General features: G+C 51.6%; 8 protein-coding genes across 8 annotated transcripts; 4 read left to right on the top strand and 4 right to left on the bottom strand.

Annotated features, from left to right (window-relative positions):
- Positions 1-1,170: 1,170 nt before the first annotated feature.
- Positions 1,171-3,998, top strand: AYO21_02201 (hypothetical protein; the record flags this gene model as incomplete). The annotated part of the gene is made up of 10 exons (XM_022652181.1): positions 1,171-1,396; positions 1,949-2,135; positions 2,235-2,430; positions 2,531-2,588; positions 2,658-2,755; positions 2,825-2,945; positions 3,051-3,534; positions 3,664-3,733; positions 3,787-3,843; positions 3,918-3,998. 10 exons carry the CDS (start codon positions 1,171-1,173, stop codon positions 3,996-3,998), a joined length of 1,578 nt encoding a protein of 525 aa, XP_022515567.1.
- Positions 3,999-4,110: 112 nt separating this feature from the next.
- On the bottom strand, positions 4,111-7,634 carry AYO21_02200 (hypothetical protein; the record flags this gene model as incomplete). The annotated part of the gene is made up of 6 exons (XM_022652180.1): positions 4,111-4,624; positions 4,688-5,051; positions 5,146-5,341; positions 5,390-5,456; positions 5,514-6,421; positions 7,341-7,634. 6 exons carry the CDS (start codon positions 7,632-7,634, stop codon positions 4,111-4,113), a joined length of 2,343 nt encoding a protein of 780 aa, XP_022515566.1.
- Positions 7,635-7,886: 252 nt separating this feature from the next.
- AYO21_02199 (hypothetical protein) lies at positions 7,887-10,287 on the top strand (the record flags this gene model as incomplete). The annotated part of the gene is made up of 6 exons (XM_022652179.1): positions 7,887-8,120; positions 8,347-8,911; positions 8,980-9,116; positions 9,222-9,299; positions 9,382-9,703; positions 9,788-10,287. The coding sequence occupies 6 exons, from the start codon at positions 7,887-7,889 to the stop codon at positions 10,285-10,287; spliced, it is 1,836 nt and encodes a 611-aa protein (XP_022515565.1).
- Positions 10,288-10,743: 456 nt separating this feature from the next.
- On the bottom strand, positions 10,744-11,523 carry AYO21_02198 (hypothetical protein; the record flags this gene model as incomplete). The annotated part of the gene is made up of 1 exon (XM_022652178.1): positions 10,744-11,523. The coding sequence occupies one exon, from the start codon at positions 11,521-11,523 to the stop codon at positions 10,744-10,746; it is 780 nt and encodes a 259-aa protein (XP_022515564.1).
- A 712-nt stretch (positions 11,524-12,235) lies between these two features.
- AYO21_02197 (hypothetical protein) lies at positions 12,236-13,252 on the top strand (the record flags this gene model as incomplete). The annotated part of the gene is made up of 4 exons (XM_022652177.1): positions 12,236-12,332; positions 12,432-12,535; positions 12,611-12,845; positions 12,918-13,252. The coding sequence occupies 4 exons, from the start codon at positions 12,236-12,238 to the stop codon at positions 13,250-13,252; spliced, it is 771 nt and encodes a 256-aa protein (XP_022515563.1).
- An 878-nt stretch (positions 13,253-14,130) lies between these two features.
- On the top strand, positions 14,131-15,092 carry AYO21_02196 (acetoacetate-CoA ligase; the record flags this gene model as incomplete). The annotated part of the gene is made up of 3 exons (XM_022652176.1): positions 14,131-14,380; positions 14,480-14,549; positions 14,603-15,092. 3 exons carry the CDS (start codon positions 14,131-14,133, stop codon positions 15,090-15,092), a joined length of 810 nt encoding a protein of 269 aa, XP_022515562.1.
- Positions 15,093-15,335: 243 nt separating this feature from the next.
- AYO21_02195 (hypothetical protein) lies at positions 15,336-16,268 on the bottom strand (the record flags this gene model as incomplete). Its single annotated transcript, XM_022652175.1, has 1 exon — positions 15,336-16,268. One exon carries the CDS (start codon positions 16,266-16,268, stop codon positions 15,336-15,338), a length of 933 nt encoding a protein of 310 aa, XP_022515561.1.
- A 749-nt stretch (positions 16,269-17,017) lies between these two features.
- AYO21_02194 (hypothetical protein) lies at positions 17,018-18,209 on the bottom strand (the record flags this gene model as incomplete). The annotated part of the gene is made up of 2 exons (XM_022652174.1): positions 17,018-18,031; positions 18,141-18,209. The coding sequence occupies 2 exons, from the start codon at positions 18,207-18,209 to the stop codon at positions 17,018-17,020; spliced, it is 1,083 nt and encodes a 360-aa protein (XP_022515560.1).
- Between the last annotated feature and the right edge of the window lie 513 nt (positions 18,210-18,722).

Here is an 18,722-nt window from a genome sequence, read left to right as displayed (position 1 = left end):
GAAAGTTTTTCAAAGTGATCTCCAACGAAGCTGGTGCCTGTGAGTCGGGAAGGAAACCAGCACGGGCGACAACGGTAGTCTGTAGACTGTTTTATATATTGCGTCCCCCGCAAAGCTCAAAGCTCGAAACTGAGGAAGGGCTGTGTGTTACACTTTATTCTTTCAGTCCGCTCTTCGTCAAGTAAAGAGGGGACTTGGATGTGGGTGTTCGAGATTAAATCGACAAAATCGCGTTCTCAGCAGTAGTGAGAGTTGAGACCTCGTCCAGAAGGTCCGAGCAGCCTTGTTTGTGAGTACAGTGGTTCAACTTCTTCGAGACCGGGCCGTCAACATACTGCGACTTTAGTCTTTCCGCACACTATTCGCAAGCCAAGGATCTATCGTATACAGTTAGCCGGCCCCCATTTGCTCTCGAATTGAGCATGATGCCGGGGATTCACAACCTACGAATCACGAAGGAGTCGTGTTCGGCTTCATGATGTCGCGTCAAGTCTGTGGAGATTGAGGCCTCCCCACGGGGATTCGAGAGCGTCACTTGGGGTTAGGCGGGAGAAACAATAGTAGAAAGAGTAGTTTAGACGGATTAGGTGTTGTTATCGTATCCAGAAGCTCCTCATTCTTCTCGGGTTCTTGATAATGTATAATTATGCCAAGATGCCGTTATCGAAAGTCTTTGCGAACCTCGTGCAGTGACTTTCTGCTACATCACTGGCGTCTTGGGAGTTCGGGGCATTTCGACCTCGGCCAATGATCACTCGCGATGTCCTATTCGGCTGAGGTAGTGGATCTTCAGTCTGTTGGATACGGTGACAAGTCTTACTCGTCCGCTTGTTCGTCCGTGTCCCTGTCTCCTGGTGGAATGACATGATGCTGCATCTTAAGTCGTGATATTCTAACACAGCAGGTGACAACTGTGAATAGTACTCCGGTCTTGCGAGAGGTCCCACATTTTAGATCCGGATCAGTCCTGCACAAGTACCTAGACCTTGTCAAGGAGACAAACACCGTAAAATATATGGTCTACCAGTTGTCAGTGACTCGGTGTTGAATAACAAAGACTAAGGTTCGGTGTGCGGCACTCATCGTTTCAAATCCAGGTCCATTCAGGAATTACAACCAAGGTAGCATCAGTCCTTCTCGAGTCAGACACAATCCAAAAGGCCTTTAATCATGAGTGTGGATGTCGATGCGCTGTCCGCCGCTGGGGCTGTGGCAATAGACGGTCGAGAGAAGGAACCGATCGCCAATGGCATCGACCATGTCGATGCCACTCTCGTTGATGGGATTTCAAAGCACGAGCAGCAGAAGCCGACGAATTGGGTGGATATACGAGACGAATTCTTGGGCAAGCCACATGTTCGATTGAGAGTCATAACAATCGGCGCGGGTTTCAGTGGTGAGCGTGCTTGAGAACCATTTCGACTCCCAGCAGCCGTGGCCGACGAGTCACAAGTCATGATACTGAATTTTTCTCTCTTCCAGGGTTGACAATGGCAAACAAGATTCAACGGACCCATAAGCTGGACGATATCATTGAGCACGTGATATACGAGAAGAATGTGAGGAAAAGAGCTCACGACCGGTCAAGACTCAATGGAGTTGCTGATTGTTTGAGAGCCCGAGATAGGTGGAACTTGGTACGAGAACAGATATCCTGGGGTACGTTTGTCGAATTCTCTAGGTCAAGGACCATAAGCCTTTGTGATCAAGGTACTGACAATTCGACTACCTAGGTGATGTGCGACGTTCCGGCTGTATGTTCTGGTGATCACTCCGGAGCCATGTCGGACACCTTGCTCATTCAAAATTTCTATTAGCATATATATACCTTTGTCGATATTCCCAATCCGGAATGGAGCCATTAGTGAGTTTCTTTTGTTTTTCATCCCATACCAAGTACACCAAAGTCCCGAGTCCTGACATCAGACCAGCTACGCCACCGGCCCAGAGATCCAACGATACCTCAAGAAAGTCACCAGAGAGTACAATCTCGATCGGGACGTCCAGCTCAATTCCGAGGTCAAATCGGCCATCTGGGACGAAGACGGCGGAATCTGGAAGATCCAGGTCTTGAAAGGAACAGAATTGGTGGATGACTGGTGTCATGTGCTGCTCAATGGTTCGGGAGTCCTCAAGTATGTGGCCATTCATTTTCCCACACATTTTCATTTCCCCCGAGCATTGTCGAGAATTATTTTGCAGCACTTTTGAATTGACCCATTGTTCGGTTCTAGTCACTGGTCATGGCCCTCAATTCCTGGTCTCGACAAATTCAAAGGACATCTGTGTCACTCGGCCAACTGGCGCGATGATTTTGACTTTTCCGGGAAGCGCGTTGCTGTCGTTGGCAACGGTTCCTCAGGGATCCAGATTGTGCCAGAAATGCAAAAGGTTGCGAGCAAGATGGTGAATTTTATTCGATCGAAAGCTGTAAGAATTTAATTTTTTTTTTCCTACCCCAAAAAATTTTCCCAATTTGTCATGGTTGAGCTGGGATGTGTTCGAGTGTGAGACTGATCTGGATTCCTAGTGGATCTCGGCCCCCTTTGCCGATGACTTCTCGAAAGATCCTGGTGGAAATCCCGCATGTAAGAGTTCCGATATATCTTTTGGGGCCGAAATATATCGATCATGGACCTGATGAAACGTGCTCGCAGATACGACCGAAGAGCAAGCAAGATTCCGGTCGCATCCCGAAGAGCTGAAGGACCTGCGGCAGAAGCTCGTCCATGTGCAGAACACGTTCTACTCGGCAGTGAGTTTCTCAGTGGCTTGCCACAATCCAAGTCGAGGTGCAAGCTGATCGGGGCATATTTTCATTTAGCTCATCGAAGGAGCTCCAACAAATCTCGAAGCCATGAAAGGTGTCAAGGCTCTCATGTACGAGCGACTGGGAGGTGATGAGAAGTTGATCGAAAAGCTGGTGCCAAATTGGTCGCTTGGTTGTAAGTGGCCACGGTTGATTTTTTGAATGGAAAACAAAAACCCGATCCCCAATGCCCAGTCGATATTACAGGTGACCACTGGCTGATAAATTATACAACACACAGGTCGGCGTCTAACACCTGGCACGGGATATCTCGAGTGCTTGAAGCAAGGCAACGCCGAGCTTGTCGACGACGCGATCGTCGAGATTACCGAGACCGGTATCCGTACAGCGGACGGTAAACATCGCGAATTCGATGCAATCGTCATGGCCACGGGCTTTGACGTCTCCTTCAGGCCCAGGTGGCAGCAACTCGGGCGCAAGGGGCGATCCCTCGCCGACGAGTGGAAGGATGAGCCTACCAGCTACTTCTCCCTCGCTACCAATGGCCAGCCCAACTATTTCATGTTCATGGGCCCTGCGGGACCAGTGGGACACGGGAGCCTGACGTCGGCGATTGACTGGACGGCGGACTATGTGCTGAAGTGGCTGGTCAAAATGACCCGGGAAGATATCAGATCGTTCGAGGTCAAGGCGCAAGTCCAGAATGATTGGAACGTTTGGGGTGATGAACTCATGAAGCGGACTGTCTGGTCTAGTGGATGCAGGTGAGTGCAAAGTCAAGGCAAAGGCGAAAAGCACAAGCTTTATGCTATTTTTTCCCTCGGGCGTTTTTCTGGAACATCCAGGTTTTGGTCCCCCTTCGGACTTTTGAACTAATTTTGCTGCCTTTTCAGGAGTTGGTACAAGAACGGAAAAGTCGATGGCAGAGTGACGGCCTTATACCCTGGAAGTATCCTGCATTATGTGAGTACTTGCCTTAATGACCGAGCTTGACGGTGGATTGACAACCCTTTCAGAAAGATATGGTGGAACATATTCGTGGAGAAGATTTTGACATCGACTACCGGAGCAAGGTAAGGGCTTTTTCGTTTCATTGCTTATGTACATTGAGACGATCGAGTTATCTAATGTGCGGTCGTCTTCGCAGAATCGCTGGAGATTTCTGGGTAATGGCTTTACCCAGCTGGAGGTCGAGAATGGAGATTTAGGATACTATGTCCCCTGCTAGATGGCCGACACTGAGTAGTGAATGTCGTTCTGGTTTCTAGTTAGACAGGTCACTCACCCACACGCTTTCGGAGGTGTAATAAAGAGAGAAATCGAGATAAAAGTTCAACATTTCAACTTTCCATCATGTAAGGAAAGACATCGTGAGGCAGTCCAAAGTCCAGTGGCAGCACGCTGAGAAGATCTTGATCGCAGAATTCGGGCACATTGAGAAACTGGTGGTGGAGTGGCATGTCCGCCAGCACTCCCGCATCCAACATGTTTGCCGATGGACTTGATGCCCTTTGATCTTGGTAATTGTTCAGCGAGACCTGTTCGTGCTGAGACTCTCTGTGGGTGCCCTGCCCGGCGCGGATTGTAGTTGCTTGCTGGGTCGGTCCAGAACCACTATGATACGGATCGCCCAGGGCCGGTTGGGGGACCTGCGTCTGACTTCTCTTCTCCATGTTCTTGAATATCGTTTCAAACAATTTCATGATCCAGTCACACGCCGGCCACGTCTTTGCAACCTCGGCACAGGCGAGTAGCAAAAGCTGTGCCTTGTGTTCGGCAAGCCTTCGCTGCATGCTGTCCGGACTTCGCGCCATGAGCACATACATGGTCAGCGCCGAGAACAGAGTTGGGCATCTGCTTTGTCTCAGTCATGGTAAAAACCTGGGACAAGGGGGGTGGGGGCGTTGGAGGGCTTACATTTGCAATTGCGACTTACGAAGCAGACCCAATGCAAGGAAATCATCAGCAATGGCAGTTATCCTCCTCGTGGCAGTGTATGCTGGCGACTGGAGCAGTTTCTTGTCGACCACGATTTTGCTGTTCTCAGGGCGATGTAGCAGGATGAGGTGATGACTATACGATGGAGTCAGCATGAGGGACTTTGCCCAGCGGTAGACAGAAGTCTGAAACTTGACGGACTTGTAACTCAAATCCAGCATCTTGGGCCAGAAGCCACCGTCCTCTTCCCCGTCACCATCCTGCAGTTCCGGGGGTAACTGCTGTCGCCACTCCAGTAACTGAGAGCCGAGCTCTTCACAGCTCAGTCTCTGTCTTGACGGGCCTGTGGAAAATTTTGCCAGTGTGATTGCACCAACTGCCGCTCATTAGCTCTCGGTCTCAACTTCTGTCATTCGCACACTGGTGGGGGCACATACAAATGACTGAAAGCTTGCTCATTGCAATCGCGAAGAGGATATGGACCCTTCTACTCCGTCCATAAAGTGTTGACAGTGTTGGGTTCTGCGCAAGATCATCTTCAAAATCCGACTCATCGAGGGGTTCGACGTCGTTATCATCATCTCGAATGCGCATGGGGCGGCCAATGTTGCCAGAACAGTGGCGGTCTCGGACCTGCTACCATTAGATGAAGACCCTTCCCTGAGTGATAGGGATTCTCACGTAGAGTGACCACCAAATTCGTTTCCACAGCCTGCGGTCTCGAGGCGTCAATGAGGAATCTTTGGTTCTGGTGGTGTGTGTTAGTCTCTAAAACACCTGATGATCAGAGCCGTTGAATGCTTACGTTCTGTGCATTCCTTTGCCTTGAGCGTTGCCGATAGCTATCGAAAGCCAATAGAACATATCTTTTTCGTCCGTGGCACCCTTCCACAAGAAGCTTAGGAGGAAGGTAGCCTGAACCAGTGTAACCTTGTTGGTTTCGTAATCTGCGTCATGAAGAGCTTTGGCACGTTTGAGGAAGACTTTACGAGCTGCGTTTCGGCTCTCAAATCCGGATTCGGCAATCACATCTTCCTCGCACATCGTGCTCGAAACCGCGTAGATGGAGTGCAATATGAGAAGTGACAACTGATTCGACTCGTATAGCTGTGCAAAGTGCTCTCGATCGAAGATGGGAAATGCCGGATAGACGCATTCGAAGAAGGTCTGGATCAGCTTGTCGGAAACTCGTCGCTCGGGTAGCACAAAGGCTCCTCTGATATTGAGGACTTCCATCTCCTCCGCATCCAGTCTGGTGTCGTAGCCGAAATTGTCAGGCTTATCGCCGACAGTCGCTGGCAGGGGGACCTGGAGGGAAGATGGAGAGCTGCCACTGATATCGGATGCTGCGTCTGCATTGATCACCTTTTGAACAACGTATGTCAACAGCCACGATTCTCCCAGATATATGCTTTGAAATCCTTGGATGTGGCGGGTTTCCGGAGGCGACAGGCACTGCTCACTCAGCCGCGCGTAGAGGTTCTCGGAGCCTTCTTTAGAAGAGCCTTCATTTCCTGCCAATGGCTGTGAAGGCACGACATCGGAGCCAAAATCGAGTGGCTCGATCCTCAACGAGACTCCATCAACTGACTTGTTGAAATCGAATGTGGAATCTGGCAGTCTTTGACCAATCGGAGGTTGCACGCTCTGAGCGGTCGTGGCGGCTTTCGAAGCATCATGATCTGGTTGAAGACGGAAGCCTAACGAACGAGCCTGTGAGTTCTTGGTCCGTGGCCGTATATATCTGCCGTTGTCCCTATCAGTTCAAATGTCGCTGGCGCAGGGGACGAGGTGGATGAAGTAGAGGAGTGCCTACCGGCCTCTTTTCGATTCAATCAACTGGCACGAGACTTGTGCAGCGGCGCAATTCGAACATGGTTGAGAGTCATATGCATTGCAACGAATGCGCCGGGAATGGCAAAGGACACAGGCAACTCGTCCTCCACGGTGAGGTTGATTCGCTTGTGGTTGTGGTTGTGGTTGTGTTGGAGGTGCCTGCTTACCAGTGGAGGCACCGTCCATTTGGCATTACTTGTGGCCGCGAGTATCTAGGTCTAGGATTCTCGAATTGTGGACGGATAAGATCAACGGCCACGGAGACAAGACAGAAAGCAAAGACGAGATATTATTTTTTGCGACTCCGACACCAAGCATAAGGTAGATGCATGGAGGCACTGAGAAGGACTGACAGGGTCCAGCACCCCACAAACCAAGGGTACCACCCCGCATGCCTAAGCTTACCTAATAAATCAAGAGGAGTGGCTCTAGGTGGCTCGCTTGCTGGGGAACTGGCCAGGGAGTGAGGAGAGGGGCTCCGGGAGACCTTGTAACTAGAGTAGTTGGTGCCTGGCACCACATGCAGCAGGGGTCACATGGTACAGAATGCCGCGTCCTGGTCCCAACTGAGGTATGTACCTCCCCTGCTCAGTTAATCTCTCACGTGCACGCTCTTCGCTACGGCAAGACAAGCATCTCAGGCTTAAGGGAGCTGTTGAGACCACAATTTTGCCCCCGTCCTTTCTGCGTCTCTCCGGGCAGTCTATCTGAGTTTGAGGGCGGACTGGAATTGCTCATAGATTCGATCATGTTGTTTCCCTTGAAACTCCCAGATATGAGCTCGTCATCTTCTCACGAGAGGCGACCGCTGGACCAAGATTGATCTCTTGTGCCGTCCCAGTGACAAGTCGACCCGGCGCTGCAGAGAACCGCCCGCTGTGGGTGGTGAGCGCTGTGGGCTAGTCCAGATCCAGGCACTCAAGACGCCGTCTTGGCGCACTCTCTTGGGCGTTGCTACATGGCGGCTCGGCGGGAACTTGGAAGCTGAGGCCCGGAGACAGCGAAACCACTCGCGCCACTTTACGGGATCAGATACGTTGGCCATACGACTCGACCTAGTCTTTGTGGTATCGCTCACGGTCATGGTCATGCTGTGCGCAGACTCCACCGAAGGCTGGCCCGGCGAGGACGTCGATCAACTGGAAATGGAGCCGCTCCCGTTTACAGGCGCAAGGGCTGCGACTATACTTTCAATGGCCTGGAACACATCAACAATATATACATCACTGTTGAATAGTTGCTCAAGGACTCTACACAACACGTCGCTTACTCCGAGGTGCTTAGCAAGTCCCAACCCATGATCCTGTTCTTTCATTGCACTCAGCAGTCAGAACCACAAAATATGAACCCTCCCCCCCGTAACTCCAAGGTTGTGGAGACCATCGCTCAGATCAATCGCGACCTTGAAACACTCCCAGACAGGTATGGTTGGCCTCGACAGAGTGTGAATGGGTATCGTATTCAGGAGCAGCTATCTGGCACAGAACGACCCATACGAATCATTCATGTCGGAGCAGGCGCATCGGGGATATGCTTCTCAAAATTTGCGGCCGAATCGCTGCACAACGCGGAATGGGTATGCTATGATAAAAACGCTGATATTGGGGGTACATGGCTGGAGAACAGGTGAGCTGGCGATGTAGGACTCCAGAGGGAAAAACTAAGCGCCGTCGAACTGATGTGGATGGGATGCAGATACCCAGGATGTGCCTGCGACATCCCTTCCGTGAATTATCAGGTATTAATCCCCCCCCCCCTGAGTCTTGCTGGCGCGGCTTTACTCCTATCTTAACCCATCACAGTTTACCTGGGCCCGAAAACCTGACTGGTCACACTTCTACTCATACTCGGAAGAAATTTGGCAATATTTTGCCGACGTTGTCGAGCGGTTCCAGCTACGCAAGTACATGAAATTAAATCACGAGATCATCGATGCTACCTGGGACGAGGACCTTGGGGTGTGGAATGTGCAGGTCAAAAATCTCATAACAAATGAGGTGTTTGTGGACCAAGCCGAAATCCTCATCAATGGCGGAGGAGTATTAAAGTATAAAGAGCATCCAAATCTGAACATTGGTCAGAAGGTACTAGAGACTAACCAGTGCGTACACAGCAATTGGAAGTGGCCAGAAATTCAAGGACTGCACAACTTTGAAGGCATACTTTGTCACACGGCAAACTACCCTGTGAACACCACTTTGGACAATAAACGGGTTGCAGTCATCGGCGTTGGAAGCAGCGGCATTCAGGTCACAGCAAACATTGCGTCCAAGGTCAAAAAGCTATATACCTGGGTACGGTCGCCAACATGGATCACTGCTGGATTCGCTCAAAAGTATGCTGGACCGAATGGCGAAAACTTCAAATGTGGGCATCATCTATAATCTCGCAGGCGTGAACAGTTCATCACCAACGGGGGCTGATGGGGATTGCAGACACAGAAAAACAAAAAAGAGACTTCGCCGAGAACTTTCCAGAATATGTGGCATACACCAAGGCCATTGAAGACGAACTCAATCAGCGATTCAAGTTCATCCTAGCAGGTACACCTGAAGCGCAAGAGGCAAAGGAGGTATGGCATTTGAAACCCCCCCAACCCCCCCCCCCCCCCGATATATTCCAGGTATAGGCAGCGATGGGCATTTCGGCTGACGCACTATTCTGAAATTTCATCCAGTTTTCCACACAACAAATGCATGAGAAGCTGAACGGTCGTAAGGATCTGATTGACACGATTGTCCCCACAACCTTTGGGGTAGGTTGTCGGCGACCAACGGTAAGAATCGAGAATCGTCCTCCTCTGGAAAAGTGTTTCCTGTGCTCATGACCAGGTACAGCCAGGAAACGGATTTTTGGAAGCCCTGACCCTTCCACATGTCACGACTTTCAGCAAAGAGATGAAAAGAGTCACCTCGAAAGGGTTTATCGATCATGATGGACAGGAACATGAAGTCGATGTTATCATCTGTGCCACGGGGTATGTCTCTTCGGGCCCGGTTTTGTTTTTTGAGCTCATGAACAGCCTGCTGAAATGTCGTCGCATGACAAGATTCAATACATCATGGGTGCCTCGATTTCCCATCGTGGCGAGAGGCAAGAATGTCCAAGACATTCAGAAGGAGAAGCCGATATCGTACTTGTCGATCGGGATTCCTGAAAGTAAGCACTAAGCCCCTAATAAATCGTTGCTTTATGGTTCCAGACAAGGGGAAGCAACTGTGTTCTGACTTTGAAGCTAAATAGTCCCCAACTACTGGACCGTCACCGGTGCCTACGGCCCACTGGGCCACGGGTCATTTCTGCCCATCATCGAACTACTCATGCATCATTTCATACAAGTGATCAAGAAGATGCAAACGGAAAACATCACGGCGATGGCCCCACGACGAGCCGTGTGCGACGCGTTCATAGAGCATGCGGATCTGTACCTCCAGCGCACGGCGTGGGCGTCAGGATGTCGCAGCTGGTTCAAACAGGGCAAGGAGGATGGACCCTTGGCCATGTGGCCCGGCTCGAGGCTTCTCTTCTTTGAGTTGCTGGCTCAGCCACGCTACGAGGACTACGACATCAAGTATCAGAGCGGCAATCCCTTTGGCTTCTTGGGCAATGGTTTTACAACCCGAGAGTATGACGGCAGAGACATCTCTTACTATCTGGGCACCAGGGACGCTCCTGGGGCCTTGCTTTCTGCGACGATGAACAACGCCCCCGTTCGAACCGCCGAAGATGGACCAGCTGCCTAGTATCAAGGCCAATGGCGTGATCAACGGCGAAGTTCCCCTTGTCCAGGAGATGATTCATGTGAATGGTCATTGATCAGTAACAGTCTAGATAGATGAGCTCGAGCTGCTTTTCTCCGGATCAAAGGCAAGGAATGCATTCATATTTTAGACTTAGCATAATAAATATTCTTTATTGGTCTTTCTTCTTTCACCTGTGTCCATTGGGCTTCCTTTGCATTGAAATTTCTAGACCAGGACGTGTTCCATTCCCAACAAAATATTTCGTCACCTTGTTTTTTTCTTGTCTAGAAGTCCAAGGAGAGAGACTCTCATTCCCAGTCACATTTCACAATGCCGAAAAGTGGCCATAGCATGTAGGATATAGTCAATAGACCAAGGGACTCGATAAATTCCGTAGTCCACTGGTTTGAACGTTTTCCCTTTCGGCTCTCTCTCCTTCCCCGTGTCTCTCTCTCGTCAACTGAAATACATCCCGCCGTCCACCAAGAGACTTTGGCCCGTGATGTGCCTCGATTTTTCACTGGCCAGGAAACTGACCGTCAAAGCGATATCCTCGGGCGTCAATCTTCGCTTGAGCGCCATGCGCGTCTGCACTGCGTGGTCATAAGTCGACCCCAGCGGTACGCCCGTGTTCTTAGAGACGCTGGCATCGATCTCGGTCCACATATCCGTCTCCACAGGGCCAGGACAGTACGCGTTGACATTGATGCCGTGCTGCGCGAGCTCCAGGGCCGTGACCTGCGTAAGACCCCGGACAGCCCATTTGCTCGCCGAGTACGCCACGCCCGACACGGACGGGCGATAGCTAGCGTTCGAACAGGCGCCGATGATTTTGCCGCCTTTGCCCTGCTTGATCATCTGCTGGCCCGCTTCGCGATAGCACAGGAACACACCCTTCACGTTGACGGCCATCACGTCGTCCCACTCCGAGGTGGTCTGGTCAAAGAGCTTGTTTGGCTTGACGATCCCGGCGTTGGCGACGAGGACGTTCAGTTCGCCGAACTCGCGGACCGTTGATGCCACCATGGCCTTGACTTCGGTCTCGTTGCTCACATCGGTGAGGAGGCACAGGGCTCTACGGCCTGTTTTCTGCTCGATTTGCGCCTTGACCTGTTCGAGGTCGCGAGACCGCGCGGGGATGTCGACAAGGGCGATGTTGAATCCGTCGGCTGCCAGTTGCACGGAGATGGCTCTGCCAATTCCCCTGGCGGCCCCTGTGACTATTGCTACCGACATATTGACTTCTCTCCTCTCTTTCTCTTTCTCTCAGGTCGAAGGCTGAGTTGTCTTGATGTCACACCCGTTGCCGGGATTGTCACTGTGACATTGAATTAGTTAACGTACAAGGACCTTTGGACTATGCAGGAAATATCGTATGATGAATCGTCAATGAACGAGAAAACTTCGGGAGCGCCTCAGGTATCAAACAAGTTGTACTCAGTGTCCCAGAAATTCTGGGCGGTCACGGCCACGGCCACTCCACACACCCTGTTTTGCGTCACTCGCCGTTTCCTCTGCCTTTTCTCCTCCAAGTGGATATGATTATGGACGCCGTTCGCAGCAGCATCATGTCTAGTCGGCTTGTTACCTCTGGTAGTAGACGACGAGAGTCCCGCCAAGATGCCGGAGGACTGGAGCTGGTTATTGGTCGACGACTGACCTCTATTGAGCTCTACTCGCCTATCTGTGGCAATAGTGTGGGCTATTCCAATTCGACATGTGTATGACTGATACATACTCTCCTCAGTCAAGTTGACCCACGCGTGTGCTTGATGCTTGGACTTGATGCTTGGGCTAGACCTGGCTCAAGCTTTGAGGCTCTTGCCGCCTGAAATCTCCATCTCTATTCACGCGCACCGAGCTACTCTCCTTCTGTGCTTTGAAAGAACTGTTTCTCAACCTTCTCTTTATCCCTGGGCACCAACCTCTGTAGCCTATGTCTTCATTCATGGCTGCGGTACCAGCATACAGGCCACCGCCAGGCCTACGGACAAGGCTACACGACTTTAGGGATCATCTAAGTAGGAGATACAAGGTCAAGTTAGGTAAGTTTGCAAGTTCAACGAAATCGGCTCTGCAGGCTTGCAGAGGATAATGCCCGAAGTTTTCATGGTATCAGCACTGGCTTACGAGACATGGTACAGCTAGCTATGAGAATCTGCACAAGTTCTCCATCACTCGTATGAGCGATTTCTGGACGAGTTTCTGGGACTACTTCGAGGTTATCGGATCAGACAAGCCAGCGCAGGTAAGCTAGCTTCGAGACTTGGACATCCTTGCTACTTTGACCGGCCGCTCACGTGGAATACATGGTTGTTGGTAGGCGATTGACGAAAACGCGCGCATCGATGAATTTCCAACGTTCTTCCAAGGGGCGAAGATCAATTTCGCAGAGAACGTACTTGCCAGGAAACAAACTGGCACCGCGATCATCAACATGCGAGAAGGCAACATGTGGAACCCAGAGATCTACACGTGGCAAGACTTGGAAGAGCTGGTGAAGAAGTGCGCTGATGCTCTGAAAGCATCTGGACTACAACAGGGGGAGGTTGTCACAGGTGCGAAAACTTGGAACCCCTTTCTGAACTGCTACTGTACCTTACCTGACCACCGCTGAAACATCGGAGCAGTTGTTGGTGGAAACAACGTACGATCCCTGGCTCTTCTTTTGGCGACTGGAGCACTCGGGGCACTCTTTTCTTCGTTTGCAACCGATATTGGTGACAAGGCACTCGAGGATCGTCTCAAAGTCCTCGAGCCCCGGATTTTGATTGCTGAGACGGTATATTCATACAATGGGAATAGGATCGACATCAGCGGCAAGATCGCAAACGCTTCCAGGAAAGTTCAATTGGTGAACAGAAACTGCGAGCTTATCGTAGTAGACAACGAAGGATCGACATCATCATTAACATCCGTTACTGCGTGGTACGTGAGCAGCGTCACTCCGTCAATTGACAGTTGAAAGAAAGTATGCTTTCGAGGACCAAGCTCGCTGACTTTCAAGTTCACAGCGTCACCTTCGATACTTTTCTTGGTCGTGCGGCAGGCACAAGAACAGCCAGACTCGAGTTTCAACAAGTCGAGTTTTCAACTCCCTTCATCGTCATGTTCTCTTCGGGAACCACGGGAGCTCCCAAAGGCATCGTCCATTCCCATGGTGTACGGATCTCCCCCTTTGACATAAACAGAATTCGCCCTGTTAAAGGTGGTGACATGTGTTGAACTGGCATCTAGGGTTTGGTCCTGAACGGACTAAAAGAACACGTTCTCCACCACAACTTGGGGCCAGACGATATGCATTTTCACTATAGTGGAGTGAGGCTATAGCCTTGTACCCTTTAGCATGGTAGCCTCTCTGACAATCTTCATCAACCAGATCGGCTGGACTCTTTGGAACATTTCACTCGGAGCTCTGCTTGCTGGCTCAAAGATGGTATTGTACGACGGCAGCCCGTTCTTTCCCAGCGCTGAGGGTTTTTTGAAGGCCCTCTTCTCTCACAAGTAAGTCACACAGTCAACACACTAGAGCGACCTGAACAACTCGAAACTGGCAATTGAAATTGACTGATGACCCGGCATCCACGGGTACAGGGTGACATCCTTTGGGGCTGGCCCGAGATACTTTTCAGAACTGCAGAAACTCGGCTTAACGCCCAGTATGTAATACAAAGCTCTCAAAGTACTTGACTGGAGAGGGGCCACAACCTGGTAATTATCAGACTGACCGAGACAGGATCCTTCACTTCTCATCTCCACACGGTCATATCAACCGGCGCCCTCCTCCCGGTTCCCCTTGCAGCATGGCTGGTCGAAGCCTTCGGTCCAATCTGTCAGATCAACATGTCCGGGGGTACTGAACTCTGCGGATCTTTTGTTAACGGCACCCCTGCCTTGCCCTCGTATCCGGGTCAATGCTCGACTAAAGCCCTGGGATGCGACGTTGCAGTTTTCGGGCCCGATGGAACGGAAGTGGAAGATGGACAGAGCGGAGAGTTGGTCTGTCGCCGACCGTTTCCTAATATGCCAGTCATGCTCTTGAAAGATCCTGGCCGGAAGAGATACTTCAACGCTTATTTTGCGGGATACCCTCGTGAGAACACCTCGATTCTCATCTTTGATCCTCCCCAGCTTTTTTTTTTGGTTACTATTTGTCAAAGTAACTGCTAAACGAGTTGACTTGAAAATACAGATGTTTGGACCCACGGTGATTTTGCAAAGGTCGATCCTGAGACTGGAGGCATTTACGTCCTTGGACGATCGTAGGTTTTGCCACGAGTACAAGAAAACCCGCTCGCTGACAACGTGACCACAGCGACGGCGTGCTGAATCCTTCCGGCGTACGCTTTGGCAGCTCCGACATCTACAACGTACTCCTCACGCCTCGATTCTCACAGTCCATCTCCGACGCGTGTGTCGTCGGCCAACAGAGAAGCTTCGCTCCATACTTTGACTCGGTCGAACGCGTTGTGCTCTTCGTCAAGTGCACACCGTCGTACCAGCATCGCACACATCATCCCTGGATCCTGGATCCCGACCTGGAACACGCGATCCGTGCGCAGATATCACGGGATCTCAGCCGGAGACATGTCCCAACCTTCATCTTCCGGGTCCCCGAGGTGCCGTACAATGCGAATGGCAAGAAATTGGAGATCCAGGTCAAAGCGATCGTTTCTGGTGGAAGGGACGCTTTTGAAAAACTCAAGGCGACAGAAGAGGAGCGCAAGGCTTTGGCTTGGTTTTTGCCGTTTTATCATATTGAGAATGTGGTGAAAGGGACTGAAAGACCGGAGGTGAAGTTATAGCGAGGGGGCCAGAGCGAGAGAGAGAGAGAGAGAGAGAGAGAGGCGAATACAGTGTGATTTTGATTCATTGAATGGGGCTTACTGTAGCAGGTTACTACCATATACTGCCAGAAGCTATTCCAGGTATATATGAATGTTATTCCCTGTTGACAGCCTACAGGAGAACTGTGGCATATGGCACCGTGTATGTATCTTGGTGACCTGGACCTGGAATCGACCATATCTAATGTACCATGATTCAATTCAAGTGGTACTCAAAGCGACCTCCTTCAAACCCTCCAATTCCTTCCCTCTCGCCTCATGGCTCTTGACCGCTCTATCATAACAATCCGCCCCAAGCGGCAATCTCAAAACATCACCACCGCTACTCAACCTCTCACCCAACCCGACTCCCATCACAACCTCAAAGATCCTCTGCGCCGCAGTCATCGGATCCCCAAACTTGTCGGGATCCACACTCTCAAACACCCTCAACGTCTTACCCACAGGCTGTTCGTCCCCTCGATACGCCGCACTCGGCCCCACAATCTGCAACGCGTCCTTGCTGAAGAAATTTGTCCGAAACGCACCCGGCTCGACGATCAGCACGCGGATCCCCAGCCCCGCGACCTCTTTGGAGAGACTGTCCGACCACGCCTCCAGCGCGCATTTGGCTGCCGAGTAGATGGCGCATGTGGGGAGGGGGTCGAGGGCCGCTACGCTGGAGATATTGACGATCGTTCCTTTTGCCTTGTCTCCTCGACCACCACCACCACTACCACCACCACCACCGGCGGCAGGGGCAGCGGCAGCAGCACGCTCACGCATCAGCGGCAACACAGCCTGTGTGGCCCTCACGGCACCCCAGAAATTCACCTCGAACTGCGCCTTCGCGCCGTCTTCGGGAATATCTTCCGCCGCGCCGAGGAGGGAGTATCCCGCATTATTGACCAGGACATCGATCCCGTCGAACTCGGTCCACGCGCGCCGTACGAATGCGTCAACGTCCGGTTTCGACCAGGTCACGTCCAGAGTCAGCCAGCGGGCGTTGGGGTGCGCCGTGATTTCGCGCACGGCAGAGGGTGTTTTTGCTGGGTTGCGCGACGTGGCGATCACGTTGTGGCCCTGGCTGAGGATGTAGCGGGTGATGGCGAGACCGAGGCCGGAGGAGGAGCCTGTGATGAGCCAGGTGGGCATTTTTGCTGAATGTTTTTTTTCGCTTGATGTCGATTAATAGACACAGAGGCAATACGTTCAAGGCTCAAAACTGTGTTCTACTAAGGTTGTGGTGTGCATGTGTGTGTGTGTGTGTGTGTGTGTGTGTGTGTGTGTGTGTGTGTGTGTGTGTGTGATGTGTCTTTGTAGTGCCGAAGTAGGAGGTAGCCTTGCCCCTTGGGAGATTCCTAGCACAGTTCGGAGTTAAGGTTATTGAAATGATGTATATATTGATGGACATTAGGTCCCCAACGACCATACCTCTGGACGCAATCTGTTTAGGGTCTAGGACGACGAGGTTCTGATCTACCGAGTAGTGTGTACGAATACTGCTGGTACGTACTTGGCAGACAGGATTGCGCGATCTCGTGTGTGTAAAAATTTTCAAACTATGAGAACATTTGACGTTTGAGATGGATCCGAGGTTCATGGCATGGGGCATGGTCAATGGATAATGTTTGTTAGGTAGGACGCGGTTCCGGGTTTGCTCTATTAGAGAGAGAGAGGTAAAATACTAAAACGGCGACTTGGCAAATAGATCAGACTCCCCTCGATAGGGTGAATTTGGGTGAGCAAGTGGTCGGTACCAAAGGTCTGCACTGCCTGACAGAATTTCTCGGTGCGGCTGTCCCTTCTTTTCCAATGCTTGTGTGCTCTAGATTGCATGGGAAATTAGAACATAGGTAACGCCTTCTAGAAGCCGGGTAGCATTCTCTTTCTTTCTTATGTCTCTAAAAAGTCCCTGCAGATGGGCCAAAGGTCAGCCTGGAGCAATCGGGCTTGCGCCCAAGCAGCCATCCAAGACCCTCCACCTGGTCCCTTCGAGCCTTGATGCTCGCTTTCAACATGGGGAAGAAGCTCCAGTGCCCATGCGGTAGGCCGGGGTACACATCCATCTTAGTTTTCACCTTGTATTCCTCACGCAACACGGCTTCGTAGATGAGCGAATCGTCCCGCAGAGGATCCATCCCGTCGACCTGGAAATACGTCGGGGGCAAATCGCCATGACCGCGCGGGTGATTGAAGACGGCAAAATTGACCGAGTCATTCTCGTCGGGCTGATAGCCGCCCATGAACATCTCGAGCGCCGCCTCTGGAAGAACCGGCGCGTTTGCGTTCTGCTCGTGCGAAATCCAGGATCGTCGGTACTGTTCGGGGATCTTTGCCTTCGGACAGAGTAGCGGGATGGCGAGGTACAGGCCCGTCAAGGGAGGGGAGAAACCCTCGTCGCGAGCGCGGTGGGCAAGAACAGCAGCGATGTTTGCGCCTGCGCTGGACCCGCCGACGACAAAACCCTCGTCGGGATTGGCGTTCCAGGACGCTGCATTGCTCGCACACCATCTCAGCGCGTCCCAGCAGTCATTCGGGGCGTAGGGGAATGGATACCGTGGTCCCAGTCGATACGCGACGGCGACGCAGGTCGCGTTCAGAGCCAGTACGAGATTGCGACACGTCTGCTCCTCGCCCTCTGGGGAGCCGAGACAGAATCCTCCACCGTGGATGAGCATGACGAGAGGGCTACCCCTCCTCTCCCGACCTAGTATAACGTTGCTGCTGGTTGGTTGGAATAGCTTTGCCCGCAGAAAGGCCCCATCACGCGTCGGGTATTGGAGTTCGGTGCACTTGACTCCGTCGGGTGTTTCGCCCAGGAGGCCTTTTGCCCGCTCGGCATTCTCGAGGTACATTCGTGTGAATCCTTCTAGATTCGAGTAGTCGATGGCTGGAGGGGGATTTTGCTCGAGTAGCTAAATATGCGCGAAGCAGCTCAGCAGTCAACATTTTATGGTCAGGAGAGCAGGAAATATTGGAGCTTCGAACCTGAGAGTAAGGGGGGGGCAGGGAGCAGCAACTGACCTCGTTGAGTTCGGCGTCAATCTGGCTTAATCCGAGCAGATACTCCTCCTGGTCTGGATATTCTGCCATGCTGTCACGGCAAACAACTGCGAGCTGCGTATCGACTTGTGTCACTCACGGATGTAAATTCAGCGTATGTTTAATATGTGGGAGGTGTCTGAGCTCAGATCTTCTTTTGGTGGTCCGTAGGTGCATGTAGAAAAAAAAACCCCCCTAGAAAGTGGTGTCGTGAAAAAGGGACATCAAAGCAGGAGATTCATCTCTCTGTCCTTTTGCTTGGGGTCAAAGACACCACAACCAACACCAGCATCAGGGCTACGGTAGAAACACAGAAGATCCTGGTGTAGTAATGTCAAGTTTGGCCCGCAGATCCGGCAACCCATCCACAATCGGTATGTACCTCAAGCATCGAGTGTTTCCTCCAGGTTGGAACATAGACGCCGTCTCGGCATACCAGATCAACTAAGCAGTGACCCCGAGCGATACGACGGAGATACAACCGAACCATGCTCTCAAGTCCGTGACACACTGAACAGATCCCCTCCCCCCAGCTTGTCCAAAAGTGCATCGGCGGCTTCTGTG

The sequence above is a fragment of the Fonsecaea monophora genome (genome assembly GCF_001642475.1).
Source record: "Fonsecaea monophora strain CBS 269.37 chromosome Unknown Scaff9, whole genome shotgun sequence".
Lineage (NCBI taxonomy): Eukaryota > Fungi > Ascomycota > Eurotiomycetes > Chaetothyriales > Herpotrichiellaceae > Fonsecaea > Fonsecaea monophora.
This window is presented reverse-complemented; position numbering and strand designations above follow the sequence as displayed.